The sequence below is a fragment of the Nansenia antarctica genome, assembly GCF_963989245.1.
Source record: "Nansenia antarctica genome assembly, chromosome: 10".
Classification (NCBI taxonomy): Eukaryota; Metazoa; Chordata; class Actinopteri; order Argentiniformes; family Microstomatidae; genus Nansenia; species Nansenia antarctica.
The window spans coordinates 10,051,527-10,069,714 of NC_137680.1; the positions used below are offsets into that span (position 1 = coordinate 10,051,527).

Below are 18,188 nucleotides of genomic sequence, written 5' to 3' on the forward strand. Positions count from 1 at the left end.
AGTATCATGCTTCATTGAACGGAAAGTCCTATCTATCCCATTCAAAGTGTTTTGCCATCCCCCTTTCCACTGGTAATAAGGAATTGGCAAGAATAGATCGATATAAATAGATCAACATAATGCAGCACTATCATGCCTTAAAACATGTAACGTTAGATATATAACGGAGCGATGTATTTCTACGGAAAGGCTGACTGACGCGGGGCTCATTCCATCTCCGCGTTCGTTATAGATACGCTTGCAGCAGCGGGTGAACTCCCGGTTGAGTTTACGGTTAAAAGCATATCTTCTCGGGGTGTCAGTGCGGTGGTTCAGGGCTCAAAATGACCGTATACCGATGGTGAAGTTAGCAAAGGAGTATTGTGATTGTACCACCTCCATAGCCGGTGTTATTCACGGGCAAAGACGGTGCCCTTTGCGGGTTAATAACTGTGATTTCCGTGGGTTAGGATAACAATTCAAACGTGTCCGGATAGGGCAGAGGACAGGGAATCCAAAACCATTTGAATGGTGTCGATCCTACACTCCTATCACGGTCGACACAGCGCGGAGCGAATTCCCTGTTAAAACTTTTCTCTCACCCCCCGCTGTCAACAGGAGTTTAAACCAGCAGGCGCGGTGCTGCGAGCAGCAGCGGGTGAACTCCCGGTTCATTGAGTTTACGGTTAAAAGCATATCTTCTCGGGGTGTCAGCGCGGTGGTTCAGGGCTCAAAATGACCGTATACCGATGGTGAAGTTAGCAAAGGAGTATTGTGTTTGTACCTCCTTCACAGCCGGTGTTATTCACGGGCAAAGACGGTGCATAATAGCGATTTTTGTGTTATGCTTGTTGTAAATAAAAGTTCTATGATGCATTGAAATGACATTAAACTAAGATAATACGATGGTCAGCATAATTTTTCGAATCTTTATTAATAAGCTATTACAGAAACTGTAGTGACATTTTCCAAGAGCGAATGTGGTATTTAAAGATGGCGGTTAGCGAAAAAATCTATGAACATGGGATGACGATTTCCATTGACCAATCAACGGTGTGCAGCGTCACACGTCACACGCAGCCTGGCAAAAAGGTTCCGGGTCTCAAAAAGGTTCCTGCCCTTGATGGGTAGCTAAATAAGCGACCCGACCCGACCCGACCCGACCCAGGCCGACAAATGGAAAAGCGCCAAAGAAGCAGGCCAGCCCGGGCTGACCCGGATCAGCCCTCTAGTGGAAAAGCCCCATCTGTCCACCTTTGTGGAACCTCCGCCATCACAGGGACTGTGGCCCACCTTACCCTGTCAGCACCAGCATGTTCAACTGCAACCAGCCCAACTGAAAACATTTATGTACCACGTCAAAGAAATGAGAAACATAATATCATCCTTCTCTGTCCTTATTATTACTCACTTACTTCTACTTTTCGTCCTTTTTCAGAAAAGGAAGTCAACGAGCTGATGGAGGAGCTTTTTGAGACGGTGAGTAGGGAATTGTGGGAAACCCCAAGTCTATCTGGTTGCGTCCTAGTGGTCTTCCCTCTATTGCTCTTGCTTGCTTCTCAAAAAGCATTGGAGGAGAACATTTAAGGGGAGGAAGTGAGGATGAAGATGGGAGGAATAGTGGAGACACCATCTCTCTCTTTTTCTCTCACTATCTACATCCCTCTCATTTTCTCTTCCTCCCTCTAAACCCCTCCCTCTTAAACCCCCATCAGCTCCAGGGAGTGAACGAGCAGGATGACGAAGGGCATGAGGACGACGATGAGAGGGAGGAAGAGGCACCACCTCCGAGTGCTCCCCAGTTCAACGTTCCACAAGCCATCCGGTAAAACCCACCATCACCCTCCACCTGTTTCTGTGTTAGCAGCAATTGTATTTATAGGCTTTTCATTGTTTTTACTTACCAAAAGCTTCATATTACCGGCTAACGAAAGGCCTGCTATGTGTGCGCGCGTTTGCACACGCCTAACTGTAATGTGCTGGTGGCTACATGACTACTGCTGCAGATGTGTTGGTTTCTCACATCGTTGACGTTCTATCCAGTCCTCCCTTTGGGACAGGCCAGCAGAGGAGTGCTGTGTCTTGTTTGGGTAGGGAGGCAGAGAAATGAGCTGGAGGGGTTCTCTCTCCCTCTGAAGAGAGTGGAGGTTGAGAGAACTCCTACAGAAGAGCTACAAGTCACAATTACATGATTATCTCAATAAGCTGTTTAGAGAATGGCTGTGTTTTTTTTTTTTTTTTTTTACCATTGCTTTCTGTGGTCAGTTTTTTTTCGGTAGCTCTTTGCTTTTTTGTCCCTGTTGTCTTTATAAAGCTCGCCTGAAGTCGCTCGTCGATGCTTAGTGATATGATGATGCTTTGTCCCCAATGAATGAATCAATCGACATCACCAAGGTCAGCTCAGGTTGGACAGTTTGAAGATATTTATTCATCTGATCAGAGATTCACATCGTCCATGCACCACAACGTGAATGAGCCTTCTCTCCCTTGCGCACAGTCTTATGGCCCAAATTACTGCTGAGTTAGCCATCAGCTGTTTAGTGTCAATCATGATTCTGCTGTCAACTCACTAACATGAGATCCCCTTTTCTCCTTCTTTACCCCTTAACGGGCTGTTCTCCCTGGCAACCTCAGTCATATGATTCCTGCCTTTCCCTAAATATATTGACCTCTTGACCCTCTCTCCTCGCTGGCTACTTGACCCACTTTTCCTCACTGAGCAACCGTCCTCCTGACCCAGATATGGGACAGCCTAGCCAGCAGTTTCACAACATATAGCTGACTAGTGAGTTCATGCTTAATGTCTACAATTTATCTATGCACACTTGAAAACACATCATAACACTTAGTCACCTATTTCTCTCACTCACACCCATTATGCCAGGTGTATATGTTCAGTGCACCTGTGCCCAGTTTGATGTCTGTGGAGAGCCCTGAGTGTGTGCAACGTGTCATATTCAATGCAATTCCCTGAACTGACGGGAACAGAGGCACGCTAATGACCAGACACACTCTAATCATCCTCTCCCACGGTCCCTTAATCAATCACTCATCTCGGAGGTGCGTGTTTGTGTTGGCGCACACGTCTGTTTGTGTATGGGGCCGATTGTTGGCGTCATGGTGTCTCTATAATGATTGGTTATAAATGTTAGAGGCAATGTGATGCAGGGTTTTTCCACCTGTCAAGGAACAGCTCTGTGACAGTGACAACACTGACTCAGCATTAGGAGAAGGAGTGATAGAACAGAGAGATAGAGAGGAGGAGAGAAGAGACGTTCATATGTCAATCCAGCAATGTCAGACTGAACCAGGAGTTTAACCGTGTGTGGCTTTATGGCCTGTTGTAGTAGCTGAAGCCCGGATTTAACACTTACTAGACCGCAGATGTGAGCTTCTGATCTTCAGAACACATTTAGAAGCTGTTTTCACAGCAGATTCGTGGTCAAAAAAGGGTTGCACTTTTTAAGAAATGTTCTTAATCGATAGTCAATAACCTTAACAATCAATCAGTCGATTAATAAAAATGAAAAAAGAAGCAAATTGTAGCTTATTACATAGAAAATACAAAATGTGTGTTTTCCTCAATCAAAGTTTTAAATTTCCTCAATTATTTGTACATCTAAGGCATTTGATAGTGAAACAAAAACAGAATCATGAAGGGCTTAAAATAGCCGACAAATTGCTGCTCTGTGCAAAATATAACAGTGTATCACTGGAACTTGCATAGATAAACAATTATACATTTTGAATACTTAATAATTCTTTGTCTATACAAATTCTAATCCAGACGTGATTCAATGTTCTATTTTGTGATAGGACACATCTTTGGACGAGAGCGGCAATTTTATGCGCCGTCATAGCCTACCTACAACAATGATAATTAAGCCTAATATATATTTACCTCTCCAAACTGCGCACCCGACTCACCCCTGAGCTTACAGCTTTTATATTAGCATGTTACCATGTTACCATGTTACCATGTTAGGCCAGCCATAGTAAGGCCAGCTGCTGTAAACACCTGGTCGGATAGACCGATGTCCCGGGGAAGCTCAAGAAGTGTTGTGCCAGATCAGTTTTGGCACTCTAGGGAATCTGACTGTATCTATCCCACCAGTCTGTGGGATTTACATCCAGAGGTGGGAATGACCCTCAGAATGTTTCTGACCTCTGTTTAGAAGTCACTGGCGGTAACGGTGGTGTTGTACTGAGTAGTGCCATAGCATTCCCCCTCCCCCCCCCGAATAACCCCCCCATAGTCACCCTTCACCCCTATGACCACTCCCACTCTCTGCACAGGTTTGAGGAGCCGCTGGCTAACATGCTAACAGAGCGCCGTCGTACGGTGCGGGAGCAGCTGGAGGCCATGCAGCAGAGGAAAGCCCTCCAGGACGCCCCCCCCGGCAGCACCCCTGCCAACGCCTCCAGATCCCTCCCTGTGATGCCTCTGCCGTCTCTGCCCCTCCCTGCCCTCACACTCCACTCAGCTCAGAAACTCCAGTTGCAGCAGCAAGTCCAACAGGTAGCCTGGGGTGGACTGGGGAAAACAACCTAGCAACCTTTTAGGGGAGTTTTCCCCAGACTCGTTAAAGGGATAGTTCACCGAAATTTCTACATTGGTTAGATGGTTCCCTTGTTTTATACAAAACTCACCATAAAAATGGCATTATGAAATAAAATTGAAATTATTGACTACCGTAATAATTATTGTATTGACTAAACCAGTTTCTTTCTCTCCCTCTCTCTCTCTCTCTCTCTCTCTCTCTCTCTCTCTCTCTCTCTCTCTCTCTCTCTCTCTCTCTCTCTCTCTCTCTCTCTCCCCCCGCCTCAGCACATCCAGCTGTTGACCCAGGTCCATCTGCTTAGTAGTCCTGTGGAGGCCCTGCACCACGAGGCCCACATCACCAAAGAGTACCTAGTGAGTTTGAGTTTTCACCTGAGTCTCTCTCTCTCTCTCCATCCCTCCTGTGCTTTCTGTCCTCTGTATCGGTCTCCCCATTCCTCTCCCTTTCTCTGTTCTTCCCTCTCTAACCATCTCTTCCTTATTCAGTCTTCTATTATCTATACCCCTCTCTTTCCCTCTCTCTTTTATGTCTTTGTTTCTCTCTGTCTGTTGTCTTGCACACCGCATAGGTTGCATCCGTTTTGGTATCATTGCTTCCCCCTTCACTCCATTTCCTCATTCCTCAACCCTTGTCTCACCAGGAGGAGCTGCAGATGTTTTCCAAGCGGGAGGAAGAGAGCAGGTCTTCCCAGAACCCTGGCTTCAAAAGTGTCTTTAGGGCCTGTAACCTCCAGGAGTCGCTGTCTCTGATACAGGATCAGGAGGGCTCAGCTCCTAAACCCTCAGCTCCTCCTCAGGCCACCTCCCCTCCAACACACACTGGTAAACTGGTCAGGCGGGCTGTGTGTGTGTGTGTGTGTGTGTGTGTGTGTGTGTGTGTGTGTGTGTGTGTTTGTGTGTGTGTGTTTGCATTTGCATTGTTTATTTATTGCATTGTTTATTTATTTGCATGTTATACAGTAACATATATTAGGAGGTGAGGCTTTAGTGAGTGGTTGGGTGGTATGTGATGTTCCTGTGTTGTTGTGTCCATGCAGTGCGTACGTATGCCCTGCTGCCCCCTGCGACGGCCTGGCTGCTGGCCACAAGACCAGTGTTCCTCTACCCAGAGCTCCTGCCCCACTGCAGCCTGGACCCGGCTCTGCACCCCCCGCGCACCAAGAACTGCTTCACCAGCGGGGAAGACGGGTAGAAATACACATGAACATAATGCACATTGCACACTCACTCACTCACACACACAGACACGCTTGCATGCAGACTCAGTGTCACTGTGTAGGCTACATGCTTTGTTTTGAGAAGGAGGATGTCATTGGACACTAAAGTTGGGCAGTAATACGGTAATACCGTATACCGTGGTATTTGAAAATAGCAATGGTGTCCGCCCAATGTACGCATATACAGTATATAATAAATGCCTTAAGAGTGTTTGTCCAGCACCACTGTCTGTGTGGTTGAAGACGCTATGAAAGTGATGACAGAACTTTTTCTAAACAAATGTCAAATAAATAACCTTTCACGGTTGAGTAAATGTTAGGAGTGGATTTCTCCAGGCTCTTTTTTGCTCATTATTGGAAGTTGACACAAAGCGACTGAAAATTATGGAGCAAGTCACATATTTACTAATATTTTAATGTTACATAATACATTTCAATACAATGTTCCAATTTTTTATGTTTGTTATAATGTCAGCACAAAGATTATAAGAACAAGCACCGGGTTTGCGGGCACACAAAACATTTATTTGCACGTAAGCTCGTGCAAAAACTCTTTTGAGCCTGTTTGCTTCACCTCCACCTACCACAAGCCTTATTTTGAGCCAGGAAAAACCCTGTAAACAATATGTTAAACATCCATATTCAAAAACATCTCTACTTGAAGGCCTGAGTACTCTTATTGAAACCACAGAGAGCAGAGGTAGTTATGGCCCTGACGACCATGCGCCAAAGGATGATTATGAAGACCATCAAATGAATGTTAGACCAAATATGAATAATGATCCTTCCCTCATTCTGTCCTTTCTGTCTCCAGTCTCTTAGTGTTGGCTCTAAAGCACTTCAGTGAGACGGAGCTCCCCTACCAGCTCATCAGTCGCTACCTCATCCGTGGCAAGAAGCAGGAGCAGCTACGCAAGCATGTGAGGGAGATGTGCTACCCCAAGGCACCGGAGAACATAGTCAAGGTTAGGCACCGGAGAACATAGTCAAGGTTAGGCACCGGAGAACATAGTCAAGGTTAGGCACCGGAGAACATAGTCCAGGTTAGGCACCGGAGAACATAGTTAAGGTTAGGCACCGGAGAACATAGTCAAGGTTAGGCACCGGAGAACATAGTCAAGGTTAGATATGGCCAGCTTTAGGCCTGTGAGAACATGGTCAAGGTTAGGCACCCAATTCATTGTAACCCCATTTGGTAGCTTGTATTAATTATAAATTGCAATTTATAATTATAATTTACTATAATATTAATACCTGTTTGGGACTCATTAATATACTACTAAAATATAGAATGAATAGAAGCTCCCAAATGTGGCTAAATCCATTGATGCTCATCATGTCATCTCTCAAAGGTGCCCCATCGGCAGAGCTTGTGTTCCACCTGGTATCTAACTGTAATCCTAACCGTAACCATAAAAATATAATCTGAACCGTAACTGATTATTAAGGGCATCTCTGTTCTTATGCAAACATGTTACAATTTCTTTGTACCGACATTTTGGATGAACTGTCTGACATTGTTTCTTCTTCCCTCTAGTCGTACTGTCTGCTCAGTGTGTTCCCTGACCTCCCGTTGGCCTCTCTCAGGGTAATGCCAGGGGAGGAGCGCCCCCCGGTGGAGAGAGAGCCATCCGTTTTGCCCAACTGGCTTAAGGTATGAAGCTCCTTTACTGTTTTACTAGTTACTATTCACACAAGAAAAGTCATATCAAAAGTACAATTTCAGCATCTATGATGGCTCTGACTCAACATCCCCCAAAAAGTGTTTATTTACATTTGATAGTTAACTGCATAGTTGAAATAGCAGTCCTGGATGTGAAGTTGTCTATAATGCTTTTAGTCTAGTCTGTCATTCGACTGTGTTAGAGCTCTAGTAGGAATACATGTTGTTAAACCAATTTAGTGTTCCTAGACATTAAGTGAAGCTGGTAGTTTGTCTGCATGGGTTCAATAACGCCCTTTTGACACCACAATTAAAAAGAGCTGTTATAAGCATTTTTTCCTGGCAGCAGGCCATAATTTAGCAACAATTTGAATGATGTTAAATATAATAGAGCTGAAAATTGTGAGAATATTCCAGGAGTTCAAGTTGCTGATGTGTGATTGAATTGTTTTCCTCTGCAGAAGAGTCTACCTATCATACACAAGGCAGTGATGGCATTTAACCAGCCACAGCCTCAGCCTCCTCCAGCATTTAACCCGTCACAACCTCATCCTCCTCCAGCACCCCCTTACACCTTCCCCCGTGGAATGCGATACCCACCGTCCTGCCCCAGAAATGCTGTCCTGCGCCTACATCCCATCATGACCTACAAAGGTGAGCGCCCACCCAAACCCCCTCGTCCCCTGTACGGGTTCACCCACGCTGCCCCACTCCCACCCCTGGCCAAAGCCCCTACAGACGCTGTCAGCTTCCTGGCCCAAGTCCCTGGACCCATTCCCTCGCAAGGGGTCATCCTATTGGCCCAGGCCCCCTGCACTCCAATCCAAGCGGCCCTGCCATTGGCCCAGGGCCCTGCCACTCCTGCCCACGGAGCTGTTCCATTGACTGCCACTCATCCTATTGGGCTCCATCCAGCTCAGTACCTCAGACAAGAAACTGCTGATTCTGGTTTGTCACCTGCTCCATGCTCCTTGACCCCAAACCTGGTCCAGATCTCGCCTCCCGCCCCCATGGGAGCCCCCCTTGTAGGTCAGAGTGTGGTTGCAGCATGTGTAATACAAACAATGTCCAACCAAGCAGAGATGACAAACTTCTGGGTACCACCACGCAAACTGCTTCCCATCCAGCCGGCTCCCCCAAAGCCAAACAGCGGATCTTCCCCATTGGTTATTAAGTCTGCCCGTCGTACCTATGCTGCTTCCAGATTGGCCAAGCGGCACCCGCGCTCCACCCCACGGCAGGACCTTCTGGCCAGGCCCCTCCTGCCGGCCCCCCCAAGATTTGATGCAGGCCCCAACTACCCGCCCACTCCCCCAGAGAGCGGCCTTCAGCCCAGGTCCAGCCCAGTGTTCTTTTCCCACACATCCTCCCCCCCACCTATCACCTCCCAACTCCCAGAAGAGGCCAACGGTGAGCTTGGCTGCGACCCATCAACAACCTCCGTTTTTGAAAGCTCCCAATATGTCCTGGTCCAAACTGAGTCCAATGGTCCGACACAGATGCTCTGGGTGCCCAAAAACTGCTTGGTCCCAAACGGGTCCGTGCCGTCCAAAGCCTTGGAGAATGGATTTCATCAGTGCGATAAACTTCCCTTCGGTCAGTCGGCTGCACCCCAACGACAATTCGCCACTGTTGCACCTGGCAAACCCTTGAGTCTCTCGCCGCCCACATATTTACCAAGTGGTAGCCTGGACTACCAGCAAGCACTGAGTGTCCGGTTGCCAACCGGTAGCGTTCCAACCAGAGATTTACCAGGACCGAGTTTAGAGGAGCAGCTCCATCAGTTGGTGGAGGGATTGCAGGAAGAGGGGGAGATAAGAGAGGAAGATGAGGAGGAGAGGGAGGGATGGGTAGATTCAGAAGGACCTCTCCTGACGCTCTCTGAGTCTTCATCTGGAAGCCCCTGCTCAAGTCTGGAGAGCCAGGCTGATGCCCTGGAGAAAATGATGGGAGAGAAAGAAGGAGGTGGAGATGGGGTGAAGAACAAGATAGAGGGAGGAGAGGAAGGGATGGAGGTGGGATTAGAGAGGTGGTGCATGGCAGCTGCATCAACACACAGTCCCAATAGCCTACCAGTGAAGAAGAAGAGGAGGGGAGAAGAAGAGGAAGATGATGAGAAAGGAGAAGGAGAGGGGGGGAAATGTGTTGTGCAGTGCACGGTCATGATGAGCCGAGAGACTGCGGCACAAGTACCAACTGGAGGAGGAGGAGATAAGAATGAGGGGGAGGGAAGGGAAGGAGAAAGTGATGGTGGGGGAAAGGAGGAGAGAAATGGAGGAAGGGAGGGTAACAGAGAGCAGGGAGGAGAGGGAAAGCCGAGTGGACAGGGAGAGGGGGAGGAAGATGGAGAAAGAGATGGAGGACAGAACGGTGCAGGGAAGGATGGCGATGGAGAGAAAGACGGAGATGGGGAGCAGGAGAGGCAAGGTGAGGAGGAGGAAGAGGAGGATTTTGATGACCTCACTCAGGATGAAGACGAGGAAGAGGTGATGTCATCAGCCTCTGAGGAGTCTATTCTCTCAGTGCCAGAATTGCAGGTATGTCTACACACCCAACATTGCTAGTCCATTTCCTCTTCCTCAGGGCATAGTCTTTACTCATAAAAACACAGAAATGAAGCAAAGAAATCCATGAATATGTTTGGTTGTGCCTAGAGATCATAATAAATAATCTGGAGTGCTGAAAACAGGCCTTAACTGTTGAATTCTGGCAAAATGTTTTGAATATATAGCATGTTACACTTCAATGACTAAAAAATCCTCCCTCTTGCCTCCCACAGGAGACCATGAAGAAGCTGACTTGGCTGGCCTCAGAGGGAAGACTCTGTGACTCAGAGGAGGATAACTCTCCTACGTCCCCAACCTCCCCCAACTCCCCCGTCTCTCAGAACTCCCAGGAGGAGATCTCAGAGGAGGAGGAGGAGGGGCCCACCAAGGGGGAGGAGCTGGAGTCATGTGAGGGCGGGGCCAGTAAGGTGCCTGGAGATGAGGATGCACCTCCCGGAGAAGAAGGAACTCCCCGGGCCAGCGGGAAGGGGGCAGGACGAGGCAGAGGTCAGTCTGAGGTCAAGGGGTGAGGGAAGAGAGCCACAACAAAATAATATTACAAAGTGTGTTTATGAGAAGCAAAGTTTTACCTGTACATGATTTGATAACACTAAAGAGTAGGCAAGAAATTGGCTTGAGAGTAAAATGTTCTCTGGAATCCAAATCGGTTCACACTTACTACCTGTAGTACTCAGTACCGTTGCCCTGGACTTTTCATTCTGTAATTCATTCATTCATTCATTCTGTACTTATTTTGTGTCCCAGCTCAACCCGAGCCGCTTTGCCTTGCAATTGAAAAGTAGTCTGCCCAACCAGTGTTCATCAAAACATTCTGCTATTCGGGTCTCACCAATCTCAATCCCCTTTCTCAAAACGTTGTCTCCCTCTACGATCTGGTGGCATCAGGGAGAGGCAGGCCTCCACCTCGAAGTCTGAGGCGTAGTCGGCGGCAAGAGCGAGACAGCAAAGATACGTCCAAACTGCTGCTACTCTACGATGACCACATCCTGGACAACGACCCGCTGAGAGAGAGCAAAGACGTGGCCTTTGCACAGGCCTACCTCAACAGGGTGAGGAGCGGACACTCTGGGGTGCACCTACGTAGTCTAAAGTGACTTCCTCTCCCTTTTTCTTCATATCCAAATGAATCGGCCTCTGTCTGAAAATACCTCTAGGGTGTTGACTCTCTGGATCCATAGGTATCTTTTTTTAAGGTATTCATAGAAAGTGTGCAATTTGTGGGAAGTGAAATGGATGATGCTGTCCATTTAACCCTCCACCTTTCCGTCTTCTCTCCATAGGTACGGGAGGCCCTTCAGGACGTCCCAGGGAAGATGGAGGAGGTCTTGGGGCTTCTGTATGAGTTTGAGAGGGGGAGCGAGGGACGTAGTGCCGTGGAGCTGTTTGTCCAGTTACGGCCGGTCCTGGGGGAGTGGCCGGACCTCCTGAGGGACTTTGCTGCCTTCCTGCTCCCTGAGCAGGCACTGGAGTGCGGCCTTGTAAGGGCGTCATTATAGCTGTATCCCATCAACTTTGATCCAAAAACAAGATGATAAATGATTTCTAAAATGATGCTTTCAATCCATGTCCTCTCTTATCCTTGCCTCCCTTTTCCTTTTTCGAATCCCCTCCTCCCGTTTACCCTTTTTCTCCCTGTTCTCCGTCGTTCTCTCCCGATCCAGTTTGAGGAACAGCAGGCGTTTGAGCGCAGTCGGCGTTTCCTGAGGCAGTTGGAGATTAGTTTTGGGGAGAATCCGTCTCACTACCAGAAAATCGTCAAGGCTCTGCAGGGGGGCCCCGACCTCAGCCCAACCAGCATCGAGGAGGTACGTCAGGGACACACCACAAAGGGCTTCATGTCTGTGCAGCTTGATGCACTACAGATCTGCACATTTGAATGATTGTATATGTTAAATTAATCAACAGGAGTAAAATTATTTAAAAAAATAAGTTCGTTTTTTTAACTCTGAGGTACGGTTGGGCGGTAATACCGTGTACCGCATAAACATTTTTTTATTAGCAACGCTGTCAGTTTCAATACCGTCATAAAACAAAACAAAAAACATACTGTATATAATAAATTGCATAATAGTTTCATAGTTTAATAGTTCAAAGGTGTAAAAAAATTGGATACCGCCCAACCCTACTCTGAGGTTATATTTCACAGTAACCCTGTAAGAAATTCCCCTTCCACCCTATGACAGCTGAAAACACAGATGTCCTCGCTCCTGAAAGGCCACACCCATCTGCAAGGGGAATTCTGGGTATTCTTTGATGAGCTCCGCCCACCCTCGAGTCGTCCAGGGCAGTTTGAGGAAGCATGCTGGCCAGAGGAGGGAGGGGTCGGGGTCGAAGCAAGCGAGGTCGTCAGTTTGGGGTCGGGGGGAGGAGCAAGTGGTGGTTTTGAAGAAGTCACTCTCCCTGACCTAGAGGAAGAGGAGGAGGGGCATAAGATTCCACCATTGACGATCCGAAGTCGGAGGAGGAAAATGGGTTCCCATGGCATCTACAAGGTTTGAGGAAATAGGAATAAAATCTGTTTTAGCTGTATCTTCAGATATTTCTCTTATTAGTTGGTTGTCTTCCATCATAGGAATGCGATTGGCCAGAAAAGGACTGCCCCTGCCTCTGTCATGAAGCCAGCCATGACACCAAGCTTCGTAGACACAAGAGGAAAGGATGCTCTCGCTGCCATGGCAACAAGGTAGCTTGATTGTCTAGCTTCAGACGGTTAACAAGGGAATGTTAAGGTGTTTGTGCATAGGTACATAGGTGTTTGTGGAATGAGGATGTGTTTGCTATGTTGTCAATGAAGCTGTGTGTTGGGAATGAGGGTGGGTTATGTAGATTCACGAGTGTTATTCATGTTATTGTTATATAATGAGTTTTATTTTTTGTCCCTTCTGTTTTATTTTGAGCTTTTTATAATATTTTCGCTAACTGGCCACACAGACAAAGCCAGTTTGTGCACAACACTCACACACACACACACACACACACACACACACACAGGTGACATTTCTCCCCAAATTATTGGGGTTAGAATAGCATTACAAAATATATTTGCAAAGGAGTAAGTAAGTAGCTTTATTTATATTGCGCCTTTCATACATGAAATGCAACTCAAAGGAGCAAATTAAGTTATTTTATTTTCATGTCAATGCAATTTTCTATATTGCCTGATTCAGTCATGTGTGCATTCCGTTTTCTTGTTTCAGCCCTCTGACGGCGTCTCCAGAGCCATGAAGAGTCTTGACCCCCTGTACCCCACAGCCGCCAGCCCCGCTGCTGACCTCCACGCCGACACAGGCTGTGAGGAGAGGGAGGAAGAGAGGAGAGAGGAAGACAGGGAAGAAGACAAGGAAGAAGAAAGAGAGGAGGAGAAAGGGGCGGACTCTGAAGTCAAAGAAGAAGTTGACAGTGGGGCCAGTAGTCCACAGCCTGGTAAGATGTTTATTGATTAATCGATTGATTTTTTTGGGTGAAACACTTATTTATTTATAAGTGGACTTGGTGTCCTTATTGTCACTGTAAAGGCCAGTTCAGATCAAAGATCTGCGTCGCAACAAGTCGGTTTCAGAGAAATTGCTGAGAAAAAAACACTGTTTCCATAACTATGACGCAAGTTGGGTTTACCCGGATGAGACATTCCAATGCATTAATGGTGATGATAATTAGCTTCAGACTACACACAGAATCATAACACCAATTTCTAAGGCACAGTCTTAGAGAGCAGGAGAAAGCAGGAGAAAACATACACAGACATGACCCTTGTATATCAATATAAAGCAGAGGATATGGAGCTGTCTTTGGCTACTGCGGAGACAGGGTGCCTACGCCAATTTGTGTGAGGAATTAGAAACCAGGGATATACCGGTGTTTACCAATTTCGCTCGCCTATTTCCCAAGCAATTTACTTCCCAATTTACAGTATATCTTTGTCAGCTATCAGTCATGCATGGTTGACTTTTTGAGATAACACATACCCCTTTTCAGCAGAGCAAGGTGTGCATTCATGTGAGGGTGCTGAGGAGAGCTCACTCCCCCTCGCCGAGGAGAGAGAAGAGGAAGACGACGAACTGGCGGATGACGAGGAAGGGGATGAAGAGGAGGAGTGGAAGGACGGGGAGGGAGAACACAGCCCTTCACCAAAGAAGAACAGGGGTTATGGAGATGGGTCGGAGATGGCCACCAGCCCCCCCACCCCTCTCACTGGAGAGATGGAGAGCCCCTCGACTCCCCTGCAGCCTCACCCCAGCCCCTCCACTCTCCTGCAACCTCTCCTCACCCCCGCCACTCCCCTGCAGCCTCACCCCAGCCCCTCCACTCTCCTGCAACCTCACCCCAGCCCCTCGACTCCCCTGCAGTCTCTCCTCACCCCCTCCACTCTCCTGCAACCTCTCCTCACCCCCTCCACTCCTCTGCAACCTCTCCTCACCCCCTCCACTCTCCTGCAGCCTCTCCTCACCCCCTCCACTCCTCTGCAGCCTCACCCCAGCCCCTCCACTCTCCTGCAGCCTCACCCCAGCCCCTCCACTCTCCTGCAGCCTCACCCCAGCCCCTCCACTCTCCTGCAGCCTCACCCCACCCCCTCCACTCTCCTGCAACCTCTCCTCACCCCCGCCACTCCTCTGCAACCTCACCCCAGCCCCTCGACTCTCCTGCAGCCTCTCCTCACCCCCTCCACTCCCCTGCAGCCTCTCCTCACCCCCTCCACTCCCCTGCAGCCTCTCCTCACCCCCGCCACTCCTCTGCAACCTCTCCTCACCCCCTCCACGCCTCTGCAACCTCACCCCAGCCCCTCCACTCCCCTGCAGCCTCTCCTCACCCCCGCCACTCCCCTGCAACCTCTCCCCAGCCCCTCCACTCCCCTGCAGCCTCTCCTCATCCCCTCCACTCCTCTGCAACCTCTCCTCACCCCCTCCACTCCTCTGCAGCCTCTCCTCACCCCCTCCACTCTCCTGCAACCTCACCCCAGCCCCCCATCTGACCCCACCGTCTGCGCCAAGAACATCTCCCTCACTGCTAGTGGGGAGAAGGTCATCCTTTGGACAAGGTAAAAGAGGGATTCCTAGACATTTAACTTGCACTACCTCATAGTAATATCCCACTTCAACACTTGTGTTAGTGTGCTGTTTTATTGAGCGTTTTATTGAAGAAGCTTTTGACTTGTACGTTGTTGTTTTTTTCCTTTGCATCTTGTTAAGATTCCAGATTGTGAATGACCTTATTATGCTAGTTAGTTAGCTAGCCAGCTGAAGTTGTAGATTGGTGGTGGTTACGTTCTATCTTGCTTTAGTGATTATTACATCTGTCACGTTTACCAATATTTTCCGTTTCTCCTGTTCTCTTACAGAGAGGCAGACCGTGTCATTTTAACAATCTGTCAGCAGCAAGGAGCCAACCAGAATACCTTTCAAGCAATCTCTGCTCAGCTCAGGAACAAAACACCCAATGAGGTGAAAGGCTGTTTTCATAACATTTTCACAACTAAATGGAATCTGAATTATGTCGCAGTTTAATGTTAATGTAGAAATTCGACCAGTTATGCAGCATGTGGTATAACATGGTTGTGAATGTACCCTAGTCTTCAGACTCCCTCCTCATTCTTCTTCAGGTCTCTCGCCGGTTTCGGGACCTGATGCGTCTATTCCACACGGCAGCCCGTCAGGTCAGCTCAGAGGACGAGGGAGCGGAGCAGCAGACAGCCCTGGACCAGGAGCAGGACTGAACTGGCTCAAACAGACTAGAGATGGGTTGACCCCAGCCCCTTACACACTATGAGTTTGTGGAGATCTAAGAGGATTTGATAGGTATACATACAGCTTCATGGTTATAGCACCACCCTTAACTCTAGCTTGGTGGAGTTTTCACAATCTTGCTTACATCTGTTTAATCCTCTTTGATAACTAAACATGCATAATGAGGTAGTGGTTTGGGATTAGGCATATCACTTGGGAGGAGGCACAGGATATGTTTTATTTGTTACTGCAGTATATTTATACCATATCTAAGCTATTATTGTGAACCCAGTCAAAGCCAGTGAAATCTGGAGGTGTATGCAACATCAAGGCCTACAAAAACTGCAAACAAACGCATATTCAATCACCTGAGCCCTGACTCAGCTGAAGCAAAACCAGCAATTCAAATAAAGATGGCAGCTCTTCCATGTGGCCACAGACAGGTATTATAAAAGTGGGCTCTGTGGGCTCAAGTTATTTAAAATGTGTCTAAAAGAATCATTGAATCACAGCACTATTTCAGACTAAGACCTTAGTTACTAACAGTGCAAAATGTGTAAATATTGTAAATACTGTGCAAGATTGAGGATGGGGCCAGTGATGTACAGGGGTGGTTTTTTTATGGGTCATCTTTTTTTAAATTCCCTAGGTTGTGCTTGCTAATGTATGGCACGATACAGGAGACATGCGTACAAAAAGACATGCCAGTTATATTTTGTACAAATTAAAGCCAACTTAATTTATTTGTGTGCCTTTTCGATGTTTTTGTAATTAATTAATTAATAATTATAAATTAATTAACTTAATTAATTACGTTTTTCAACAAACAACTGAAACACAATAATGTCACAATTATACAAACAAATACAAGGGTCGGGAGGGAGGAAAAACATCATTAGTCATTAATAGAGGACCAAAAGACATGTAAGTTTTAACTCACTTAATAAGTCTCCCACCCTGTGGCCCCACTCTACCAGCCTAAGGGACCTTTAAGTCAGGGCTACCGAGAGGTTAACAGGGAGGGGGAAGAGACCAAACAACAATGTAAAGAGAATGGCGACATGTTTTCAATTCCAGTCAAGAACCATATCCCCAAAAGAAAATAGTCTCTAATCAGGCTCAGCACGCTCCTGCTTCTGGTGTGGTACGGTGAGTCCAATCCTGCTCTGACTCACAGAATGACTGCTCCCTACAGTGCTCCCCCACCGGGTGATGGCCCTGCCTCAAACGCCTACCTCGAGACCTGTGCCGACAATGGTTGCTTTAAATGTAGGCAAGCAGCAAAGCACAGTAGAGAAATACAGGTACTTTTCACAGGCAAATGTTCCTTACTGGGCGGCGCTAAGGGTCTGTGTAGTGCGTTCATCAGGGTCTGTGTCCTCCGCCCACTGGAACGCGATCCTAACTCATCTCTCTGGTACGGCCTGCTTCCTCACTGCTCTCTCCCACAGTAGGGATGGATCGGCCCACAGGTCTCAAGTCGGTGAAAACAAACAGCCATACAAACGGGATTTCGTGGAGTGGACCGGTTCAGGTCAGAACAGACAGACAGAATAGCTTTTTCCAATCAGCCCCCAGAGACCCAACTACACAAAACAGGTTTTATCCAACCATCCTCTTAATCTATCATTGGCTACAGGTGTAGCTCTTAATTAGCAGAATAACTACTGGCGTGTGTCTTTATACCCTGTTATTCCCAAAATGAACTCATGTTTTCCCACCCTGTGACACAAACATTAATTATAACATCAATGATTTGAGCCTAACACCCCCCCCCCCCCCCCCCTCAGCACACACCGCTGGATCCCATAATCCAGGTTGTTTTACCTGTGAATATATTTAGGAGATAAAACACCCCCTGCCTAACTCATATTTCATCTTCTGTCTCATTCCTTTTTGTGGAAAGATTTGTGTTAAATATGTCAAGTGGAGCATGGTCCATTTCTGGGTCGTAATACGAGTGATAAGGGCCACAGTTGGGCACACTGGTGTATGTGGGCCAGATTTGGCCCGTGATAATGTTGCTGTCTGGGCTGTCTTCCTTTCCTTGGATACACACACACAGATAGGGAGGTGAGTGGGAAGTGACACAGACAGCAATGCACTTCGGAGTCCTCCAAAAAACCCTAATCAAATGAGAATGGATTTTGTGTAGTTCATTGCAGACGCCCAATTAATTATGCATGACAGCAGCTTGACGGGGCTTTCACTTCGTTATACGGCTGATCCAATCAGGTTACAATCCCTCGACTCCACCCCAAGGTTGGACTCCCCTTATCAGTGGGATAGATTTCCAAGAGAGTGTGTTTGGGGGGCTTGTACAACATTTCATCAACATAATAACCCCTTGTTATGCAGCACTCTTCTCTTTCTCTCCTATCAGACCTGGTTGTCTGTAGGGAACCTGTGGGTGGTCTAGACACCTGCCATAGGAAGAAGGAAGAACCTGACATGTAGTGACTAACCAGGATGTGACTCGGG

General features: G+C 47.5%; 1 protein-coding gene across 1 annotated transcript in view; it reads left to right on the forward strand.

The window, feature by feature from the left end:
- Nucleotides 1-16,441, forward strand: part of gon4lb (gon-4 like b) — a gene marked incomplete at its 5' end in the record, with an annotated part of 35,112 nt that extends 18,671 nt beyond the window's left edge. Inside the window, 21 exon segments of the mRNA XM_080540945.1 lie at nucleotides 1,418-1,458; nucleotides 1,695-1,804; nucleotides 4,276-4,498; nucleotides 4,808-4,894; nucleotides 5,182-5,362; nucleotides 5,578-5,728; nucleotides 6,572-6,722; nucleotides 7,295-7,411; nucleotides 7,882-9,957; nucleotides 10,200-10,473; nucleotides 10,873-11,036; nucleotides 11,268-11,465; nucleotides 11,649-11,792; nucleotides 12,171-12,479; nucleotides 12,560-12,670; nucleotides 13,185-13,410; nucleotides 13,963-14,613; nucleotides 14,784-14,940; nucleotides 14,942-15,022; nucleotides 15,323-15,425; nucleotides 15,584-16,441. Of these exon segments, the coding sequence (XP_080397071.1) occupies nucleotides 1,418-1,458; nucleotides 1,695-1,804; nucleotides 4,276-4,498; nucleotides 4,808-4,894; nucleotides 5,182-5,362; nucleotides 5,578-5,728; nucleotides 6,572-6,722; nucleotides 7,295-7,411; nucleotides 7,882-9,957; nucleotides 10,200-10,473; nucleotides 10,873-11,036; nucleotides 11,268-11,465; nucleotides 11,649-11,792; nucleotides 12,171-12,479; nucleotides 12,560-12,670; nucleotides 13,185-13,410; nucleotides 13,963-14,613; nucleotides 14,784-14,940; nucleotides 14,942-15,022; nucleotides 15,323-15,425; nucleotides 15,584-15,697 (5,669 nt within the window). The 3' untranslated portion in view covers nucleotides 15,698-16,441.
- Nucleotides 16,442-18,188: the final 1,747 nt, after the last annotated feature.